Source organism: Girardinichthys multiradiatus, chromosome 12 (assembly GCF_021462225.1).
Source record: "Girardinichthys multiradiatus isolate DD_20200921_A chromosome 12, DD_fGirMul_XY1, whole genome shotgun sequence".
Lineage (NCBI taxonomy): Eukaryota > Metazoa > Chordata > Actinopteri > Cyprinodontiformes > Goodeidae > Girardinichthys > Girardinichthys multiradiatus.
The window spans coordinates 26,471,270-26,494,664 of record NC_061805.1 but is presented as its reverse complement, the minus strand read 5'-3'; the positions used below and the strand labels follow the sequence as shown (position 1 = coordinate 26,494,664).

Here is a 23,395-nt window from a genome sequence, read left to right as displayed (position 1 = left end):
CGTTCTAATTGTAGAAGCACAATCTGGAAAACGGTAGCAGGGAAATATTTCAAAGATGACGTGTTGAAGAAGTTGAAATAGTATTTAATAAGCATAATGGTACAAATAAATCATGGGCACACATACAACAAAGGACAGATTTAATGGTACCACGGGTAAAGATTTGTAAAACATGTGTAAATGCGTTTGATAAAATAAATTATGTCACAATTATTAGAATCCTTTCTGTTAATACTTTGGCCACCCCCTTTAACCAGCAAGACAGCCCTTGCTTATTTCCTGGTTGGAGAATTGGGGAAAATATGGATCAAGATAGACATGGGAAAATCCTAGAAGAAGCCCTGTTAGAGGCTGCAAAATACTTCAGAATGGGTCAAAGGCTCACCTTCCAGCAAGGACAATGATCCAAAACATAAAGCCAGAGATACAATAGAAGGGTTTGGATCAAAGCATGTTCATGTGTTAGAACAGCCCAGTCAAAGTCTAAACCTAAATCATATTGAGAGTCTGTGGCAGCACTCCCTTCATATGTGACTATAGGTTTGAGCTATTTTACAAAGAGAAATGGGCAAAAGCTTTTGGTCTCTAGTTCAGCAAACCTGATAGACATACCCAAAAAGCTTTGTAGTCATAATTGCTGCAAAAGGTGGTTCAACAAAGCATTTACTCTTTGTCAAGATAAGAAAATTTAAAATCATGCAAAATACTTCTTTGCACTCACAAAAAATCGAATTAAATACATACAGGACTTTGTGTCTGAAGTGACACAATCAGAAATTGTTTCACAGTACTGAATACTATTTCAAGGCGGTGTGTATGTAATAGGAAAACCAGCAGTGACAGTATAACCCTTTGGGTAATGTTTTGCATGAAATCCAAGAGACATACTATTCACCAGGGGGTCACAGCGACATAATCCACCTACACAAAAATGGCAATGTTCCCTCCTAAAGGATAATTTGGCTTTCCACATGGCAAAAATAGTTTGAAAATGCTCTGGGGATCAAATCATCTGAGACACATTGGAGTAAAAGAACCTACTATTAAATGCAAGACCAAATGAAACAAACCTGGGAACAGGATGAGAAAATATGAAACTAAGATAATAAAACCCTAACTAAATCAAAGTATAACCACTACTGCTAAATGAGAGCATCACTAAACAGACCACCCAAGAAAACTACAATGCCTAGAGACTCTGAAGCAATTAAACAGCAGATCTTGACTTCAGCCCGCTAATCTTATAAAGTAAAGCCTGGGGTTAAGTGAACTTCTGTTTGATTGGGAGATTATGGGATTTTCCCTCATGTTCTGCCCTCTGAATAGCCGTAACATCACCCCGCCATTCCTATCAGTAGTGTAAAGGCACTAAATAGAAAAAAAAAGTCATTGGTGATGTGTTTTCCTGGAGGGAGTCCCCTTGTCTTGCTGTTACAAAGTAGTGCAATATTACAAGGCTAGAACCAAGGCGTCCCCATCAAGCTTTCCAAAATAAATGGCAGGGACATGACCTAGAGTTTTGTAAAGCTTCGAGCATGGCTCTGTGATGCTTGATGCATAACAAAATGTGAAATGAGTTAAAATGCCCCGAACCATTAGGGAGAGGACAATCTTAACATCAGAAGCAGAGAGAAAAGGTAGATAAACCTAGTTTCTGACTGAAATCTGGCTGAAGCTATAAAAATTGACATTGTTTTTTTCCTCATCTGAGCAAAAGGTTGTTATTACAGTGCTGTAATGTGGAGACAGCAAGATATAGAGCAGAATCTGGTAGCAGTTTTAATAAAGGTAATGTTCCCTTTTATAAAGATAAACCGGTAGTGTCTACTCTGCTTCGAGAGAAGGAAAAATCATTAAGGTGCCAATTCCTCAATTGAATCTAGGTACTCTAGCAGTGCAGAAATACATTTGCATCCTCAAAGTCAACCTTTCCTGGCAATAGTTTAAACATAACTCTTCATTCATCAACCCCACATTATGGAATGAACACACTGCCAAACAACTTATGGAAGATTATTCACACTTTAAATACAGTCAACAGCCTGTGAAATGAGAATGGTGAGTGGGCAATCATTTTCCTGCACATATGGTGTAGATTAGAAGATTAAATACAAATCAGGCCCCTCTTAACCCATTACCTATCTGACCCAAAATTTTGGCAACATTTGTATACAGACTCAATGCAACTGCATCAAGACCACGCTGATAAAAAACAAAAAACTTATTTGGCCCAGAGAGATATTTTGAGTGCCTGAGGACGGCCCCATTGTATTGTAATGCAAATCCAATTACATGTTTTGAATTTGCAGCAGATTGCTCCACTGGTTCATACATAAGCTCGTAGATAAGCAGAAGCTGAAAAGCAATTTACAATGTTTTCTGTGGGCCCCACAAATGAGCGCTAAGTAGATGGCTCTTATCAGCGTTATCGTGTCACCGACCTCTACTGTGTATTATGAGGTAAAACTTTTGTGAGAAATTTGTGTCATTGCTCAGAGATAACAAAACAGCTTATTTATATAAATCATTCCAAATAAGTACTTTAATAACCCTTTTATTTATTTATTTCCTTTACTGAACCCGGTTAGTCCCATTTAAAACATAGGTCTCTATGCAAATCAGGCTTGGCCAAGGCAGCAACAGCACAGTTCAGTTACAATAATCACAAAACTACAGTTATTTGTAAATTACATAAAAATGTATTTTATAACACTTGCTAACTGTTAGCCTAGTCTCCAGAGTTTACACTGGAACTTCAAATTCATTCAGGGATGCTAAGTCTGTAAATTAAATTTAAATTAAAGATTGTTACACTCATCAGGCGCTGAAAACCCAAACAATTTCTTTCCTAGTTCAGTTCTTACTCTCAGAAGCACCATTTTCAAAATGTTTAGACACGAAGGTTGTGATTTCATTTTTTCCACATCAAAACCCACAAAAACACCTGCTTTAAAATAAGATGTGCAAGAAGGTATTCTGGTCAGATGAGGACAAAATGTAACTTTTTATCCTATGTGCAAAACCCAGTGTGTGGCAGAAAGCTAACTTATCACCACGAACACAGCATCCCTACATTGAAACATGAAGTGTTTTGGGAACTGTGGCGACTAGCTCATAGTTCTTCTAACTAGTTCACCTTTCTATGTTTTTATATCATTAGTACTGTTGGTACACATAGTCCTTATAACTATGTTTATTATGTCTGTTTTAATGTAGCCACTTTCTCAGCCCAATAAAAACTCAGCAATGCTTGGAAGTAAAAAAGGTTCCTTTTCAGTTCCAAATCTTGGCTTTGCACAGTTTGTCAGCACAAGGTATAGCTTTTACTTTAATAATATCTATTTTATTCAGAAGGGTTATGTACATGGAAATATTCCAGTTAATGGGGTGAGTATGTACTGATGTCCAGTTTACACATGACAACAAGTGAAAAAAAAAACGTAGTAAGTTATGGATCTCACTACCCGGTGATATACACTATCTAACATGGAAAGACAATGAGCAGATGCATATTATACATAGTATATCTTTTTAGTCAGTAACAGACAAAAGGTTGATTGTACTCATTTCAATTTGTGATCAAATCTGAATAACACCTTTAGCTAACGTTGTTTATTTATTATTTCTTGTTAAAATAAATAAATTACACAGAATCAGCCTTGCATTGGTTGCACTAGTAAAAAACTTAAATTTAGTTTTTTCTGCTTTAAAAAGAAGTTGGAAATGACACCCCTATTCTTGTATTCTGTTATGGGCATGTTGGAAATATTCAAAAGCCTTTACTGGAGTAGTGGAGCAGTATATCACAGTGTCATCAGCATACAAGTTAAAAGATAATTTCACACTACTCTATCCTAGCTCATTTACAATATATGTAAATTTTCTATTTGACAACATTTAAAATTTTCATTAATCAGACATTACAGATAAACAGTTAGTCTGTGCTTGAGTATTCTTTTCACCAAACGGTCGTTTACTCTTATTTCAAGTAATCCTTTAGATGACGCCGCTCTCACTTGAATACAATTGGTGGCTATTCTAACCATCTCTGTTTATTTTCAAAGAAAACAATAATGTCCAAGAATTAAACCTTGTGAAACCCCTTTATTGACTTGCAACATGTCTCAGATAGAACCATCGGTAAGAATTGCATGGGCTCTACTAGTTTCAATTTTAAATGAAAAGAAAGCAAGACATGTTTCTATAATAAAATTCTGAGTAGAGCTTTGGTTTTTTATGAGGTTGTAAATGTGCCCTGAAATGCAAGTTGTCAGCAAATGAAAATTCTGAATTTTTACAAGACACCAACTCTGTTTGTTCACTATTCAACATTACATTTTCTTTTCTGACCACTACACCCTTGCCTTTCTTTTAGTAGTGACAAACATCAGTATTTTTTGCTGCTGTTTTTTGTTGTTGTTTGTAAGTGACAGAACTGTATGTACTCAGCCAAAGCTGTGTAAGAGACACTGAAATCTATTACAGTAGTTGGTGTAGATTCGTAAATTAAGGTGCCATCAGCATAGAAGAGAAAACCTGACTGTAGAATATTCTGCCCCAATTTAGTTATAAATAGATAAAACAAAAAGGGGCCAAGAATCAACCCTTGTGAAACACAATTATGGACTTGCAGTAAGTCTGAGGTTGAACCGACAATCGCCTGGGGTTTGACTATTAGATAATTTGCAATCCAACTGTTTGATTGGAAAAACCAATATCTGTAAGAAGTTCAATTAAAATCTAGTGACCAACAGTATCAAAGGATGTAAAGCTGTATTGCTTGGCTTCTTTCACACATCATCAGGCTCATAAAACTGCACTTTAAACTAACTTATTTAACAATAGAAGACATTTTTTGACATTGTATTGCTTTACAAACAAGGAAAGACATTGATTCTAGTATATTGTTGTTTATTTTCTTTATTTCTTTTCCCACAGCTGTTCTTTTACTGCTCATCCTCAGCCTCTCCCCCCCTTTTTATATGACACTCCTCTCTGCTGTACTGCTCAATCTAATTCCGTAGCGCTTTTATTAAATATCTTGTCATCCACTTCCCATTTCCTCTCCCTGTCAGCAATCACCTGTACGTGCTGTTTGGCAACTGCCATTATCGTTGATTAATGTGATTTTAAATCAAGCTGAATCAAATTTTGCTTGTTCTTTGCTCTTTCCAAGCACTTTCACCTATGTCTTACAGTCATTTTTCCCATTTCCCTCTGTTTACTTGCCTTATTCCACACCCGTTCACCTGATTCACCAAGCAAAACACTTGGTCTGAACTCTCCCCTGCCTGGCTCTAATTGATGATCAAGATGTGCATGGGAAAGGAGGCAGAGGGCCCATTTCTGTTCCCTCATCACATTCACAGGGCCAAAGTCACATCTGCGTAACTATGGCGACGCTGATAAGGTGACTCATGACTATTCATCATTGGCACCACCTGATTGGACAACCCCCAGGAGCCTTGGGAAGCGTATTCATCAGCCCAGCCTGTGTCCCTTTTCTACCTTAATGTGCGCCTTGGAACAGCAAGGAAGCCTCTCTGCTGCTTTCTGTTTGTTTTTCATGCTCACCTCTTGTCTTAATCGCTTCCTCTACCTTTCCTCCTGTCTCTTTAATTAGCTCTCCCACCCCTTCTCTCCCACTGGTGGGAGATCAAGTCTCACAGCTTCAACCCAGTGACCTGCAGACTTCACTCCGATGAGATCAGCAATCAAATCCACGTTTGACATAGGCTATTAGTTCCTCTGCTAAATTAATCATTCATCACCAGCGTTATTTCACAGCGTAAAAGAAGGGTACATTTCAGAAACATTTTATAACTTTTCCCCAGGATGTTGTCTTTTGCAACATTCTCTTCTAAAGCCTCTTCTAAGACCCAAATATGAATCATCAAACAATTTGTGCTCTGTTGGTGCTGTTTTTATTCTATTTTAAAGGTCATTTGTAGTTTTTGCAGCAACCTTTTATGTTTGTGCAGCCTGTTCTCTTTTCCGCCAGTAGGATTATCTATTTTTGTTATGAATGAGTTTGAGCAATTCTTGGAGGCAAATATGTCATTTGATTTATTTATTTATTTTTTTTACAGCTGACCTTTGGCTTGCTTTTGTTGCTGGCAGGAGATTTGGAGAAATTACAGTCAGTTCTATGTTTTTAAAGTTTACAGTGGACACCTACAGTGAGACATAATAATACATCATGGACATAAATTTTACAATAATTTTGGGCTACTAATGACGCATTACAACCGCTCTTTTATCAGGGTGTAATAATTGTACAATACAAAACTTCAGTGATTTGACATAAAAAAAGAATTGGGTGCAGTTTGAATTTATGGTGGATTTTTCTCTAATGAACAGAAGTTTAAAAACAAGCACACCGGCTGAAACATACACCACCATTTATATTTGTTTGTATTTAGTTTTCTGATGTATCTCGACCCCTCACTTTTTGGTACATGCTTTTTCACTCTTCTTGGCAGAAGTAGGAGAATTAGTTTCAGACTGGTTGGTTTCCAGGTGTGGATCCAGTTTTAAACATGGTCCACGAATTTCTAATAAAGTTTAAGTCAAGGTCTAGAAAACATAATTAAGAAAGCTAAATGTAAGCATCCTTTATTCACTCCAAAATTATTAGATATTTAAACACTGCCAGCTGTCAAGCATGGTAGTGGCAGCATCATGCTGTGGTGCTGTTTCACTGCCAATTGAACAATGAAGACAGAGAACTATGTCCAAATTCTTCATCTTTAACTCAAGTCATTGAGCAGTTTGTATTTTGGGTATAATGATGTGTTTTAGCAGGATGATGATCCAAACACATCTAAGCTGGTTTTAGAATGAAGAAAGATGGCTAATATAGAGTTTGTAAAAAAAATCTGACCAGTTTATATATTTTAGCATATATGTATGGTTGTTTGTGTGTTGGCCTGCGATGGACTGGCGACCTGTCCAGGGTGTACCCCGCCTCTCGCCCATAGACTGCTGGAGATAGGCACCAGCTTCCCTACGACCCACTATGGAAGAAGCGGTAGAAAATGACTGACTGATGACTGTATATGCTTAAAACAAGTGGATGTTTGACTAGAATTTTCTCTACATAACATTTCAAAACATTTATGCATAAACTGTAGATAGCGCGATAGTATGTTACACTAAACACACCAAGACTGAGGAGAAACATGTGGTGATAGTGCTGGGCTGTAAGGGCCATTTTAAAATATGTTTAAATGTTTAAATATGCAGCATGTGCAGTGTCAGTTCTGTTCAAACCAGATATTTTAATTTTGTCTGACATTGCCTTTTTCTGGAACATATATCTCATTATCTTAATGTTCGCCCCTCTGATATCAGCTCATGCAGAAGACCTGCATATATACTTTAACTCAAAGTCAGGAGGACTACTGGATATCTTATTCATGCCAGTTTAGATAAGTCTGACAGTGATTGCTCCTGCTGTATCTGATCTCCATCTCTCCACTCTTATCTGTGTTGTTTTTGTGAGGATTTGCAGGGAACCTGCCTCTTCCATCCAGATGGATAGAGGTGGGTGATGGACAGCTTGCAGACAACTGTGACAACATTGTGTGAGAGACGGTGCACTGAAGCTGTTGTGGGGGATGGACATGCCGAAGAGAATAAAAATACCAGCTTTGCACTTCTGTTGAATGTTTGTAATTTAGGGCTATGAATTATTCACCTTGTAGAATATTCTAATACACTGAGAAGACCAATAAATAAAAGATGAAATCACTCTTATTATTAGTTCCTGTATGTTTTGGTCGAGCAACTATTGCATAGATTTGTATAGGTTTACTTGTATTGATGTATCTAAATCAAAATGCTTTTAATCAATAGAGTTTGAAAAACAACAGTTTGCTTTTATTCGCAATTGATAAAAGAAGTTACTCAATAATAGTTTTTTTTTTTCACGACACCAAAAAGGAAAAATGATCACAGCTAAGATAATTGGGTTTTTTTTTCCTGTTGAAACGAGCTGCACAAAAACTATCCTGGATCCACCACCTTAGAACTACACCACTTGAATTAGTATTTAGCAAAAATTTTACCCAAATTAAAATGAATCCTTCTTTCTTGTAAATCCTATTTTGTGGACTACTAATTCTTTGAAAATAAGTATGCATTTTCTATAAAAAGATGTTAAGGTGGCCATCAACAGATAAAAATCCCAGACTACACTCAGAGGCTCTTTATGCTTGAGCGGGCACTGTGGTTGCAGAATTTTAGCAAACTGTTTAATTGCGATACTATTGTAGTAACCATAAATATTAGAACCACTATGGTTTGATATGTTGAGCAACTCGAACTTGACTAACTAGGACTTTCTGGTAATTAAATCCAAATTACCACAATTCACCTTTGATTTTGGATTTCATTTTATTCTTATTTAATGAATGTACTCGTTGTGTGTTTCTCACTTATGTGTGTTGACAAATATATATACAGCAATTGACCTGACTTAACACATATTTGACAAACTGAGCTGTAATACTCATCATGAGTAGCATTATGCATATTGCAGAACTAAACTGATAGAGCTTTATGGTAATGTGACATTGGGGTGACAGAATTCAATACTTTTTGTATGGTAAGTGTGTTTATATCCTCGGTTTATACCAGATATAAGCACATCATGTTGCTTTGCAGGGAGTTTGGTAAATATCATGTGGTAAATTGTTTCGGACATCAGAAAATAAACAATTCACTCAAAAAGTAAATTCAACATCAGTACACAGGAATGGGTATGTAAAATAGTCTTTTCTGCTAAACAGCAGAGTTAGCCTGTGGACTCTGACGGCCTGGTTGTGTATTTCATTCCTCCTCCTCTTCCTCCTCCTACTGCTACTACTACATGTATCACAGTTAAGGATCTAAATGCTTATACCACTATAAATGTTAACTGTTGCCCTAATGTAAACTGTTACTCTATAAGTAATAAATCCCAAAAAAATAATAAAAATCTGATCCATCCTAAAGGAACTTACAGAAGGTGGAACCGAAAAAGTTAGTGCTGGCTTACACTTTCCAGCTGGCCTTCGTCCCCGGACCGGTCATCTTTTTGCATGGTGCGGGCCACCTCTGGCGGGCCTCGGTCCCTCACAGTTTAATCAGAAAGCAAACTAGCGAAAAGCAAAAATAAGAAACTGTAAACGAATGCAACATTTTTAAACCAAAGATTATTCTTAAAATTAGTGAGCAAACTTATAGGCAGTATACAAATCTGTTGGCACCACTAGCGAAGATGTGTAAGAAGCCTTAAATCTGTCTTTTATTTCAGAAGCACTGAATCTATCACTAAATGTTTTAGAAAAGGCCACCTACTGTGTATAATTTGACCCCCAGCAGGACAACACTGTGTCTTACTCATACAGAAAGAGAGATCTTATGATTATTCATTTTGCACAGTCACTTCAAATAAGTGGTACAAGACTCCAATAGTTAGGGCCCCTTTTCTGCAGCTTTTAGATGTTTTATCTGTTTCAATACAAATGCATCAATAGGTACTATGTAGAGGTTTACTGCATGCTGACGGGCTACTTCAGCCACTTGATTCAAATCTGTTGAACTAGGCATCTGCATCTAAGATCTCTGCAGTGAAAAGCTGCAGGAAACTGGCCCCTGAGGACATAAGTCCAGAGTTTTCAGGTCTCCCTTTCGCAGTTTTTTCTTCAGCTCACTCCACGGGTTTTCTATAGGATCTATGTTTGGGGAGTGAGATGGGTATGAAAGAAGGTTGATTTTGTGACTGAAGCACAATTTTTCTGTTAATTTGGCCACATGGGCTAGATCATTGTCCTGCAGAAACACCAATCGCCTTGTATTTCAAGGTTTTCATGATGCCATGAACTCAACAAGCTTCTCGGGACCTTTAAAAGAAAAACACCCCCACGGCATCACAGATCTTTCACTCCACAGTGGGTATGAAGTGCTTTTCCACATTCAGTACTGTTTTTTTCTGTAAAAGTTCAATCTTGGTTTTATTTCTTCAAGTCAGAGGTTTCCAAATCAAGAAGTGTTAATCAAATTCAATATATTAACATATGTGATGGTAAGATAGAGAACGTATTTTTCTGCTATCACTCCCAAACAACCAGTTGGAATGTAAATGACAGATACTCGCTTTAAGAGTAACCAATTTACAGTAACCAGCTAACCTAACAGTCATGCTTTTGGGCTGTGGGAGGTCTCAGCTGACCCCAAGATGCCACTATTTGCTGCAGTGAGTTTTTCTCCATTCCCATCTTCAATATTATGTTTTGTTTTTTTGTTTTGTTTTGAGTAAATAATGGTAAATATGGTAAATATCCAGCCTGGTGAGCTGTGACTAAAAGAGTGGTCTCTCTGTCACATTTATACTTATGTGTCATATTTATATTCCAGGCTGCACATTGGTGCAGTTGGTTGCTCTGTTCGCCAGGTCCTGGGTTTGAATCCCAGCCTGGGGTTTTTCTGCATGGATTCTGCATGTTCTCCCCATTCATGCTTTGGTTCTCTCTGGGTACTCCGGCTTCCTCCTACAGTCCAGACGCATGACTGTTAGGTTAGTTGGTTATTCTAAATTGGTTACCCTTAAAGTATGTCTCTAAGTTGCCCTGTGATGGACTGGTAACCTGGCTAGGGTGTATCCTGCCTCAATAACTGCTGGAGACCTCCCCAACCATCCCAAAGGAATTTGTACAGGTTGAATTTTTCTGTTTGATTATGCTACTGCAATATAAATCTATCTTAGGCTTTTTACACATCGTTGTATTATATACAGACAGGGGTTTGTCGGTAAATAATACAATTTACTAACATAAACAATCCTTCTTTTCTCAGATTGAATCCTTTATAGCAAATGAGTTTGTGTTTCAACAGACAGGTTCCTCTTCCTCTCAGAGGCTTTGTGGTGGAGAAAATATAAACACTTTGATCTCCCAGACAACCAGATAGCTGTGTGTACATACACATACACATACACAGTGACTTACATACATGTATGTAAGTCACTGTGATAAATGGCCACCATAAAGTGTGTGTGTTTTTGTGACAAAGGAAGCATACTGGGATCTGCCGTCCTATTAGAATGCATTAGAGTGTAAACAGTAAAGGTCAGTGAATTATCAGCCAGAGTTACACAAGCATATTGTGTTTACCTGGCCTAATAACCTAGAGCCTACACCTGCCCCTTGTCTTTTTTATCTGCTCCACTGCATACACAAACAGAAACACTTAGCCAAGACCAAGTGGTGCTGAAATGCAGCTGCAACATCATTTACAGATGAGAAGGTGTTGTGGTTCTGCAAAAACATCAAAGAAAAAAAAAACTTTAAGTTCATGCCTTGTAGATCTAAAAAAAAATGAGTAGAGACTTTGGGAACTGTGACTGTGTAGCTGTGCCACATTTGTCCTCTCAATATTTTTGTGTAGGTTGAGAAAAAACTGTTTTGCCCTTTAGCCACATATATAATTGTTGACCTTTATATTAACTCAGCAAGCAATTGTATTAAAATTTATGTCTGGCAATTTACAATATAATCCTGCATTTTCATGTTCAGGAGATCAGATACAACAGCAGCACAACGTCTCTAACCCCTTACCAGTTGCTTACAGTGCCTTGCAAAAGTATTCACACTCCTCTGACTCCATGCCAGTCTGAAGTCTTTGGCATGCTCTAATAGCTTTTCTACAAGGACTGCCATATACTTAGCTTTATCTATTTTCCCACCAACTAAGGACAGTTTCTTTATTCCTGTTGTGAAGAAAATTCAATTCAGTTTATTTATACAGCGCCAATTCACAACACATGTTGTCTCAAGGCACTTCACAAAAGTCAGGTACATACATTCCAATTAATCCTAACCATTGTACAGTGCAGTCAGATTCAGTTATTTATTCTAATTGGATAAACAGTTTTTCTGTCCAGTCAGTGACTTGCAGCATTCACTCCTCCTGGATGAGCATGTAGAGACAGTGGACAGTCACTGGCGTTGACTTTGCAGCAATCCCTCATACTGAGCATGCATGTAGCGACAGTGGAGAGGAAAAACTCCCTTTTAACAGGAAGAAACCTCCAGCAGAACCAGGCTCAGTGTGAGCGGCCATCTGCCACGACCAACTGGGGGTTTGAGAGAACAGAGCAGAGACACAAAGAGAACAAAGAATCACTGATCCAGGAGTCCTTTCTATGGGAAGGAAAAGTGAATGTTTTTCCGTAGCATGTCACGTGCTACGGAAGTGTTGTGTGGTCTTAGCAGGTCTGTCTCCAGGACAAAGGATGGAGCTCCTCTAAAGTGCAGACATATGTGTGTCTGGGCGGCTGCTGGCGGAGGGAATGAGACCAGAGGGAGAGTCACAGAGGTCCTGTTAGCTTGAGCTGGGATCATGCCAATCTTGGCCATGGCAGAGCCTGCGGTGGACCATCAGAGGCGTTTCCAGGCAGCAGTGGATGTGATTCACAATCTCCCCAAAAACGGTTCCTACAGACCTTGTTATGAGGTGATTCTATGTTTTTACAGTATATACAAGCAGGCAGTGTGTGGACCATGTATGGTGCCTCGGCCTGGCTTCTGGGACCCAGATGCGTGGAGCCGACTTGGGGAGATGAGTCGGGAGAGTGCCATGGCAGCACATGTGGAAGAGATGAAGAAAGTAGCACAAGAGGTCATCCACACCATGCCCATGGATGAAACAACAGCACCCTTCTTCCACCACTTTGAGCCTTTCTACAGGGTTATTGGTGACATGCCCCTGCCCCCAGCATCACTGTTCAACCTCATTGAAGGTCCTAAAGGCAGCCAGCCGGTGGACAGCTCAACATACATGAAGATTGAAGGTGAGGAGCAGGAGACATCTCAGGAAAGTTTAGAGAGCTCTGATCCAGCCATGGAGCTGAACATGCCTGATGATGAACACCTGCCTCCTACCAACAATGTTCCTAAAGACTCTGGGATGTCTGAGGGTTTGTCCTTGACCAGTGAACTGGAGAGTGAAATCTTCTGTGACTCTGAGGACTCAGTGGAGCAGCTGAGCAACATCAAGGGGACTCACCTGGAAGCTCGCCTGGAGGGAAGACAGCTCGGAGCTGGTCAAGGTGGGGAGGGAGCAGAGGATGGGAAGTGTCAGGGTCCCCCTAGGAGAGGCCGGGAAGGTGGGCGGGAAGGTTCCTACCACAGCTGGAGAGAACGTGGCATTTCACAGGGAAGCCCGAGGCGGGTAGGCCCAGGTGGTGCATGTGGTGGAGGAGCAGGTCGACGAGGTGGTGATGACACACCTGCAGCAACAGATAATCTTGGCTCTACGGAGGCTCAGACAGGACATGAGGAGTGTCATGGACAGACTGGAGGCGGCGGAGAGGCTTGCTGCCACTCGTGGCTCAGACTGGAGACCATGTCTGCAGTGTACAGCTGCAGCTTCACAGCAGGAGGAGACATGGTGGCCATTTGATGTGTTGTGTCAGACAGTCGTTCTTTTCATGCTGTGGTCGTTTGTCACACAAGATCTGGTCTACCTCCTGAGGAAGGCCCACCAGAAAAGCCGCACATCTTCTGGTAGCGCCACCTGATGGACATAGGAAGAAAAGCATCCCCTCCTCATGATGCTGCCATTACCATGCTTCAACATGGAACCAAATTGCAGAGATCACTTCAGGTAGCCAAAGAAAAAGTACCTTTATTAACTTTTAACAAAACTGAAAGCACTATGGGATCACTGAGATCTGTAATTTAAAGAAGCAAGAGATGGAAGCCAGACAAGAAGAACCACACAAATGTCAACGAATAAAAGTACCAGGGCAGAATATATTCTATAGAAATGTACTGATCAGAATTAATCAGAAGTAAAATCAATAACAGAATAAAACCCAGACAGAAAACAAAAATATGCACAAAAAAAGTGGCAATTTTGTTGTTTCAAATAAAAGATGAAGCAAATACTGAGGGAACTTTAGTCAGGAGATTTACAGTCTTCAGTCCTTGTTTCAGGTTTGTTTTGCAAACGTTGAGCACTACAAAATGTTTGTCACAAAATAAAAATTGCTGCTCTTTTCACAAAAGCTGTAAATCCATCCATCCATCCATCCATCCATCATCTTCCGCTTATCCGGGGTTCGGTTTTGCGGGGGCAGCAGCCAAAGCAGAGAGACCCAGACTTCCCTCTCCCCAGCCACATGGGCCAGCTCAGCTGGAGGAATCCCAAGGCGTTCCCAGGCCAGCCAAGAAACATAGTCCCTCCAGCGTGTCCTGGGTCTTCCTCTGGGCCTCCTCCCAGTGGGACGTGCCTGGAACACCCCACCACGGAGGCGTCCAGGAGGCATCATAACCAGATGCCTGAGCCACCTCAACTGGCTCCTCTCAATGTGGAGAAGCAGCGGCTCTACTCTGAGTCCCTCCCGGATGACCGAGCTTCTCACTCTATCTCTAAGGCAGAGCCCAGACACCCTGAGGAGGAAACTCATTTCGGCCGCTTGTATCTGTAATCTCGTTCTTTCGGTCATGACCATAGATGAGGGTAGGAACGTAGATCGACCGGTAAATGGAGAGCTTCGGTTTTTGATTGACTCAGCTCTCTCTTCACCACGACAGACCAGTACAGCGCCCGCATCACTGCTGACGTAGCACCAATCCATCTGTCCATCTCCTGCTCCATTTTTCCCTCATTCGTGAACAAGACCCCAAGATACTTGAACTCCTCCACTTGAGGCAGGACCCCCCCCCGACCCGGAGAAGGCACTCTGCCCTTTTGTGGCTCAAGACCATGGCCTCGGACTTGGAGGCACCGATTCTCATCTGTAAATCCGCTGTAAATCCAAATGGCTTAATTTGGCCACCAATGTTTGTGGACCATTTCTGTTCTGTCATAAAATATATCAATATGGAGATTAGTAAAGTTCAGAGTAACTATTGGTTTTCTGTGAATGTCCTGCTATAATTTTATTTTTTATTAAGACAACTGGGGGTGTTTCTGATTTAGTCCTGGTCTCTAGTGAGGTAATTCCCAAACCTTTTTCTTCTGGTAAAGACACTATTCATGTGTGATTGGACCATCAGTAATGCTGAAAATTAATATTCCTCTTTATCTTCAGCTTTTGATGAGGCCCCTGAAGGTTTTGGGGTCATTAATTGATTTTAATTTTGATTGATCAAAAGATTTTCTTACAATGTTTAGCTCTGTTTCCATCTGCAAAAATTAACTAAGTTATGATACAACTTCTCAGATGTTGACAGATTTGTTTTATTTTTGCTCCTTTGTTGGCATGAATTGGGGAAAGCTTTTACAGTTGAATGAAATAAATGCTCATTTTCACTGGCATTTGAAGAACGTCAACCTTGAAAGGACCAGGCTAATTTATCCCAAATAGAATCAACAGCAGCTATGAGTCTGAAACCACACAGAGAGGGTAAAATGGAAAACATTACACCCTTCATCCTAGGCAGCCGCCGTTATTCACCTTCCTAGACCTGTTACTGAAAACTGCACTCAGGTGATAAAAAGGTTATGGCAATATTGAAATCTTCTTAGAATTTTTGGGGTTTGATATTTTGACGACACTAAGCATTTATCAACTGTGTGTCTCTTTGTGAAGTAGATCATCACAGGAGTTCCTGCAGTGGAACCACAGGAGGCTGATTTCAGTCTGCGCTCACAAACTTCAGCCCTGGTCAGAATCACTAATATCCCTGAAATGTAATCATAGCAATTAGAGTGCCAACAGAGAAAGTAAATGCAAATTCTGTTGTTTTGTTTTGTGTGATAAAAGGGTGAAAAGAGAAAACAAATGCTTTTGGAGCCTTTTTATGCTAAACTATCTCTGCTTCCGTAAGTAGATAAAAGACATATAATAATTAGGGACCCTGTAGTAAGTTTCTATTGTCTAGACTAGTAAATAGATAGCAAAAATAATAGAGGCAAGGGCATTTTCTGAAAGCACAACTACAAATAAATGAAAGACCTCTAACAACTGGACACTAAAACTGTTCAATTAAGTTCAGTTTATTTATATAGCAGCAATTTACAACACAGGATGTCTCAAGGCACTTTACATGAAAAAAGCTAAAGCTAAAAAGCAGTTACTGTCAGGGAGTGGGTTTGGGTCGGACCAACTTGCAGGGAGATACTCGGGAGCCAGAAGGTAAGGTTTTGATCCATAATTTATTTGAAAGGCTTGAACAGCGCAGGATACTCTGCCAGGGGTTCAGGAAGCAGTAAACAAGATATAAAGAACTTACAAGAGCTGAACAGGAACTAGGCTGACGGGGATTCTAGGAATAACGCAGGAGCATGACAGGTGAATAGCAGGTATCTAGCAGAATGAGGCGACAGGGAACAAATGGAACTGGTAAGCTTATATACAGGGACGGTGAATGGTGAAACAATGGGAACGAGAGGAGTAGTTAATCAGATGAATGCCTACAGGTGTGTTGGCCAGGTGAAGGGAACTGAGGTAATGGAGGTTGCTATGGTGACTAGAGCTAGGAAACGCAGAGACAGGAGGGGAAACTAATACTAAACTAAACTGGGAGGAACAGGGAAAGAAACCTAAACGTAAGCTGATGTCAAAAGTAACTCTAGGAAGAACTAAATCTAAGGACGTGGAAGGGACTACGTAAATAAGCAGACTTACTAAATAACAGAATATAACTGACTGACAGGAACTAAAACATAAGGGATAAACGAAGAGAACTATTACTATAAAACTAATCAAGAGGGAGCTATACTGTAAAGCAAGGCTGGGGAAGGAACAACTAATAATAAGGGGAACAAACAACTGGGTAAATAATAACAAAAGGGGTCTTAGGCCAAAGGGGAAAGGGAACTATGAGCGAGGGGAGAAAAGACTACTAAAACTAGGGGGCAGGAGAGAGAACAAGAACTAACATCAAAATGACAGAAGGAATAAACAAACATAACTACTAAACCCAAAGAAATAGAAACACCTAACTGAAAAAGTAAACAAACACAAAACCAAAACCAAGTCCAAAATGGCAGATGCTGACAGTTACTAACACTTTTGATTTTTTTTTAAATCAGCATTGTTATAAAAAATCTTTGCCATCATGAAAAAAAACTGCCCACAAAATGTGAAAGGCTGACTTAGATACAGAAGAAAACATAGCGATCATCGCCATCTCCTGTTGAACCCCGTTATGCCATATTGTTGTATGCTAGTTTTGTTTGTACTCAGATTTTCAGTTTCCTGTTGGAAATGCAACAATGTTCCTCCAGGAAAGAAAAATCAACACAAAGGGTTCCAACAGGTACTGTATTCTCCAGCCTTTCTGGTCCTGTGCCCTCTTCCCCTACTGGCTTCAAGTATTCTCAGGATGTCTGCCTCCACGTCCGACTCCTTCCTGTTGCCAGACTGTCCTGCCTTCTTCTGACACTAGAGATTCCAGGTCAGGGTTTGCACGGTAATATAAGTAGTGGGCTTGCATTGGATGGGGCTGATCCAGTGTCAGTTTATGTTGAGGAAATCTTTAGGAAATTAGCCACTGATCTGCACACTCCAAAAGGCCCCTGTTACTGATGTTTTATGCAAAAAGTTGTTTCGTTTGTGGATATGGCTGATGTTCTCCAGATATTGGCTCTATAGAGAAACAATTCCTGTTAACATGGGAACTTAAGTACATGAGAAATTCCTTGGCTCCAGATCTTCTTTAGCTATGGATATGAAAAGCAGACATCCATCTGTCAGCTGTCCTGTGGAAACTACCTTGTAATTTGTTACCTTTTTTGAAATTCAGATAATGTTGATGAGTTTGTAAGACACTCCATAGTTTAGGAAAAGCTCCAAGAGGGTGTCCCTGCCAACAGTACTGAAGGACTTCTTCCAGTCAGTGAAGCTAACATAGGGAGGGTCTAGTTGATGAATAATGCTATGGATTAGTATATCATTTACAATAGAGTGATAGAAAAGCTAAAAAGAATGATACTAGACATCCAGACTCTGCAAGGGGAGTCTTTATCAAGACAACACAAGGCACACTTTGGTCAAAGCTGAAGATAATGGAAGCCACAGGGCAGCGTTCCCTTCCTCCAAATGAGAGAGATCAAAATCCAGAAAAGAACTGAAGTCCAGTTGGTTTTGTTTTTAACCTTTTCTGGATCCAGACATTGAACATGGAGACCATTTAGACAAAATTTCACATTCAAACTGTTTCAGTATGACTTGGATGTATTTTTGATGATTTTTTAAATGTGTACCAATGAGCTAAGTTGATGAGGACCAAGTAAGGCATCATTATTTACAAGAAGATTCTCTTCACTAAGATTTCCACAGGGACTGATGTTGTCTTGTTGGCCTAATGTTCCATGGATGGAGAAAATCTACCAAAAAAATCCATGGGGGCACAGTTATTAGGAGTGTTGCTTAAGAGCAAGAGGGGTTGGGATCCCAGGTGGGGCCTTTGTGGAGCTTGTATACTCTATCCATGAGTACTCCAGCTTCCGTCCACAAAAACGTGCATATTATTGGCCAATATAAATATAATAGAAGTTTCATCCTGTTAAAAGGGAATTGTTACTTTCCACTGTCACCACATGCTTGTTTGGGAGGAGGGATTGATGTTAAACCAACACCTTGTTTAACCATGGGTTGTCTTTAACCATTAACAATGTAAATGTTTTTAATCTGTCATAATGTCTGACCAGGAAAGTGCATGTAGACCTTTTCTTCCACCAACCAAAGTAGCAAGAAATAAAAACTCCACAGATGCGATTCCCTCCCATGTCCCTTTGATACATCCCCCGCTGGGTTTTTCAATTAACTTTCTGCCATTGGTAGGGGAATGATGAAAGTTTATCTCATGTGATCACATTAAAGGTGAGGGAGCAAAAATGAACTGAGTTATGGCTCCTCCTCATCTGGCAGCAGAAGGTCGTAGCTGCTCTAGATTTCTGCTGCTGTTTGAGACGTCTCCTTTCTCTTGTTGAGATCCCACAGCTGCTTATTGAATAATCGCTCAAAAGTATCTCAGCCCTTTTATTGTAGCCATTCAATCCGATGAGATGAGCTGGCCTCCGTGGCTCTGTTGAAATAGGCCATCACTTTTGTCCCATTTGGCAGAAGAGTGTATGCCACATCAATAAATAACACTTTCTCTGTTAAATTCATTAAACTAATTATTTGGAGATAAGCCGATAGAAGATTGTACGATACAGATATTAATAATCAGAAGTAGATGGTGACATGGGGAAACATCTTTTAATGCTGCAGAAAAGTTCCATCTAAGATTTTTTTTTCCAGTTAGAATAAATTACAGTTAATTATGTGCTACGTCACAGTGTTTTAGTAAATAGGCAGTGACACTTATCTGAGAGCTCCTCATGTACCTTCCAATTATCAGTCTGGTTTCTCAACTGGTGGCTGAAGTGGATTTATTTTTTTACCTCATGAAGCTCATTCACTCATGTGAAGATTTAAAACGCTTACCTCTGATTCAGATTTATTTGATTCTGCTGATTGTTTGCAGCTTTGGGGCCACTGTTGAACTAATACTAAAGTAAGCTGGGCTCTTGTCTGGATTATAGACAAACACTACAGGAGTCAGTGTTGAGGAACAAAGTATTGTCTCTGACTGACTCAAAGCAGGAGCTGAAGCAAAGCAGTGGCTCCTCCAAGTGGTGCTGCATGTTTAAAACATGGGAAGAGGATCAAGGCAAAGCATTCTAAAAAATCTATGTAAAAACATTGTAAAAATCCGATCACCTTGACGTCAGCAATTCTGTTTGCCACATAGTTCATGACTACATTACAATGGAGCCCCTTGATCGAACAAAATAAAAGTTTTGCAAGGATTTATGATTGTTGGTTATAAATATTTATGAAAAATTATAATAAAAAATAATAATTCAGAAGTAATACATTCCCAATACACAAGCAAAAATCATTTCTTACAAATAGATACACCCTGGTGGTGTGATTATTGGGCTCACAGCACTTATAATAATAATTACAATTAGTTAGTTATCATTAAGTTTTATCATTAATTGATAATTATTAACCAAAACCACACTAAATGTCACTGTGTTATCAACCGTTTTACCGAATAGTGTGGAACACTAATTTCATTTTCACAGACAATCACTCCTACATAAAATAAACACAAATGCTGTCTCTTTATCTATGTGAAAATTTATTAAACCAATAGTCCCTATTACAATCAACTATTCTGGTCAACAACTTTTCACCTAATTAAGCATGGAGGGAGGAAATATCGCCTCCTTGGAAAACTTCTGTGGGTTTTTCTTACTTGAATAACGCGCTACAGACACTCCTTCGATCAGTGAAGTAAATCTCCTGGTCTTCTTATCCCAGCAAGATTTTTAGCTTTGTCGAGCTTCTCATGAGGTTGGCCAGTGATGGAGAATGGAGCGAAAACCTGCCTGCAAGCTTCTGATTCTCCAGAGACGTGCTTCCGTTGTGTGGTAACCAAAAGCAAAGGTGGAATGTTTCACAAGCCCTTATAAGGCTCACCTCCTGTGACGTCGGAGCTGCGACTCCTGTTGAGCTGCATAGTAATTTGGTTGGCTCACAGAATAGACGATGACCCAACATAATATTAGTGCTATCATTTTATACACAGTTTCAAAAGAGTTTATGAAGGTCTTACTTGGTACTTTAAAAACATCTTAACATAAAAAATGATTGTCAGACATTGTCAAAGCAGCTAGTAAAATAATTGGCATTCAGCAGTTCTTTCTGTCTGACATCTATGATGGTCGAGTCCTGAAAATGGCACCGGCAATTTTGGCCAACCCTGATCACCCACTCTCGGAGTAGTTTGCTTTTTCCTTCTGGAACATTCAGGCTCCCGAGGGTGCAAAGTAACAGGTATAAATTTTATTTTAAACCTACACCAATTAAAATGTTCAATCTGCACTGGGCCATTTTCTGTAACTCATTTTATTGATGGTTACTATTGTTGTGATTGTTGTATATGTATGTTGTCTGTCGCCTTACACTGCGAAACAAATTTCCCTGCTGAGGAACAATAGAATAGACTCCTACATGATCATCTGCTGTGCTTAGCAGCAGCAATTTATGTTGAATATTCAGTCAAAATGAGCATGACTGTAAAACACCCCAGCTTTCATACCTTTTGCTTCTTGAGCACTTGGTTGATGGAAAAAGCAGTTTAATGGAAAAACCATTAAACTGTAAGTCAGGCAGGGATAATGATACAATGTTGTGCAATCAGGATGCTTTATATTTAATATTTAATTAAATAACTATTTGGTCTGTCAATTATTGTCCTAAGAATACCAGCCCAATATGGTCATGGTATTATGACAATAGATGACAGAGTGATTCGAACACTGGCATTATTAAACAGAAAAGTCTGCACAGATATGTAATAAATTCACAACAAGAATTTATTAATATCACTTGTAATTAATGTTATGACAGTTTAGTGTGGGATTATGTTTAAGAAACAATGTTTATAAGAAACTTAGAAATGAGGTTAAATTAGTTTTATAACTAATTAAGAACAGTAATTGGCATGACTGGTTTAAACAACCAGTCACAACACAAATTTAGAAGAGTAGATGAAACATTATTTTATTTTAGCTCCTGTGTGTTATTGAAATTCCTGTCATCTCATGGAAGGAAGGCGCTTTATTCGACATGATTAGAGACACAGTCTCATCCTGGAACTCAGATGCCTTTCTACAGAAAGCTCAAAAAGAAAAGTTTCAAGACAAGCTTGTCTTGTCTACCCCTTTCTATGAATGAATGCTGGACAGATCATACTTTGTACTCATGATTGTTCTCAATCGACGGATTCATAAACATCAGATCATAGTCAGCTCTGGATCCAAGTCTGAAGACTTAGTCCAGCTTGCTAGCAAGTCGAATATTCAGGTTGTGCGTGCTGCCTCTTCTTTAGCTGCTAGGCAGTGGGTTAGAGAATGAGGCAGAGCGGAGAAAGTGTTTTTGTCAGTGGCTGCATGACAGCACAGGGTTTCCAGCTGTGACTCCCTTTCCCGGGCTGAGCTACAAGAAGGTCAGTGTTGAATTTAAAGTTGCAGAGTTTCCTACCAGCATCTTTGTTTGTGTACAGTCCAGTGTCTATGTTTTATCCATGTTTTATCCATGGCTGGGACACAACAACAAACATATTTGCTTAAAATATAAATTAGCTCTGACATCTAAAGCTCCTTGAAAATGATGGTCTTCTTCTTTCTGCTCTCGGTGGAGGAGGACGCTTTTTCTCTGTCTCCTGCACCCCTCCCATATCTGTCCTGCTTCAGCTCTGTGTCTTGTCTTCTTTTTGGAGCCTCTTTTTGCATATCTTCCAAATTCTGAGTTATGGATTTGGTCAGCTGGTCTCTCAATACAATTGATCAAATTTTCTCGACGAGAAGACAGGGTGGAGGAGAACCCTCTTGCCCAGACGGGACGTTTTTCTCTGGATACACAATAGACTCCTGGCAGAGGTGGAGTATTGTGTGTGTGTCGATATATTGTCGATGTTTTCTGAATCTGGCTCCCCTGCACGGCCTTGATGGCTGGCTATCTTCAACCTCTCCTGGAAGTTATGTAAACATGACGCTCTGCTCCTTCTGCCCCCTCCCTTCCCTGAGGACATCTGTGGACCTGCTCAGAACTTTGTGGCCGGTTGATGAACATTCCAACGTACCATCAAGGACAATGGCCTCTGTGACAGTGCTTCATGGACTTACTTGCACACACACACATGCTCAAGATAAACATATGCACCCCCTCACACCGCCTTCACCGATCCCGGCATGATGTTGTTTTGTAAACTTGTTGCTTCTTTGTGCTGAGATTTTTTACAATCTCAAACTGTATCCTGCAAAGGAAAAAGTGTAAAATATGATTTTTTTCCCTCTACTTACCTAATGTGGCCTCTTTTCTCATCTAGCAAGGGCAGCGCCTGTGAGTTGGCAGCAAAGCCTCGGTGACCCGTCCCCCCTTGTCTTGTGTCATGATCTATGTTTGGATGGGTTGTACTGGAATTCTAATTTCCCCTCGGGGATCAACAAAGTATCTTTGAATGGAATACATTCTGTGTATTGTCTACAAAATCCAATGATGTTGGATCATTGTTTTCTTTATGTGTGTTAAATTGCTGCCATCTAATTTGGAATAGCCTATTTTCAAAACAGTCTGTAACTCAATAGAACAGATAATTTCAGTACAATAATTTCTATGATTCAAATAAATAATTGTGACTTACCTTTTCCATAGGAGAATGACAAGCAATGGATTTTACCACACACCACAGTGATGGGAAAAGCTCAAAAATCCCAAGAGCGACTACAAAAATATTAAGGGCCACAATAGCCGAAGCAGGTCAAACCAAAACCTGTGGCAATGGTACAAAATCACTGTTTGAAGATATGCTGTGCGAAGGTGAGTGTTTGTTTTACT

The 23,395-nt window shown here is 39.7% G+C and overlaps 1 protein-coding gene across 2 annotated transcripts in view; it reads right to left on the bottom strand.

Moving 5' to 3' along the window:
* The window catches only part of pde4d (phosphodiesterase 4D, cAMP-specific), a 255,431-nt gene that overhangs the window by 212,988 nt on the left and 19,048 nt on the right, over positions 1-23,395 (bottom strand). The window contains exon 2 of one of the 2 annotated variants that reach the window (XM_047381198.1): positions 9,041-9,140. The exons of the other annotated variant lie outside the window; for it this stretch is intronic. Within the exon in view, the coding sequence (XP_047237154.1) occupies positions 9,041-9,085 (45 nt within the window). The 5' untranslated portion in view covers positions 9,086-9,140. The remainder of the gene's footprint in view (positions 1-9,040; positions 9,141-23,395) is intronic. 2 annotated transcript variants of the gene reach the window in all.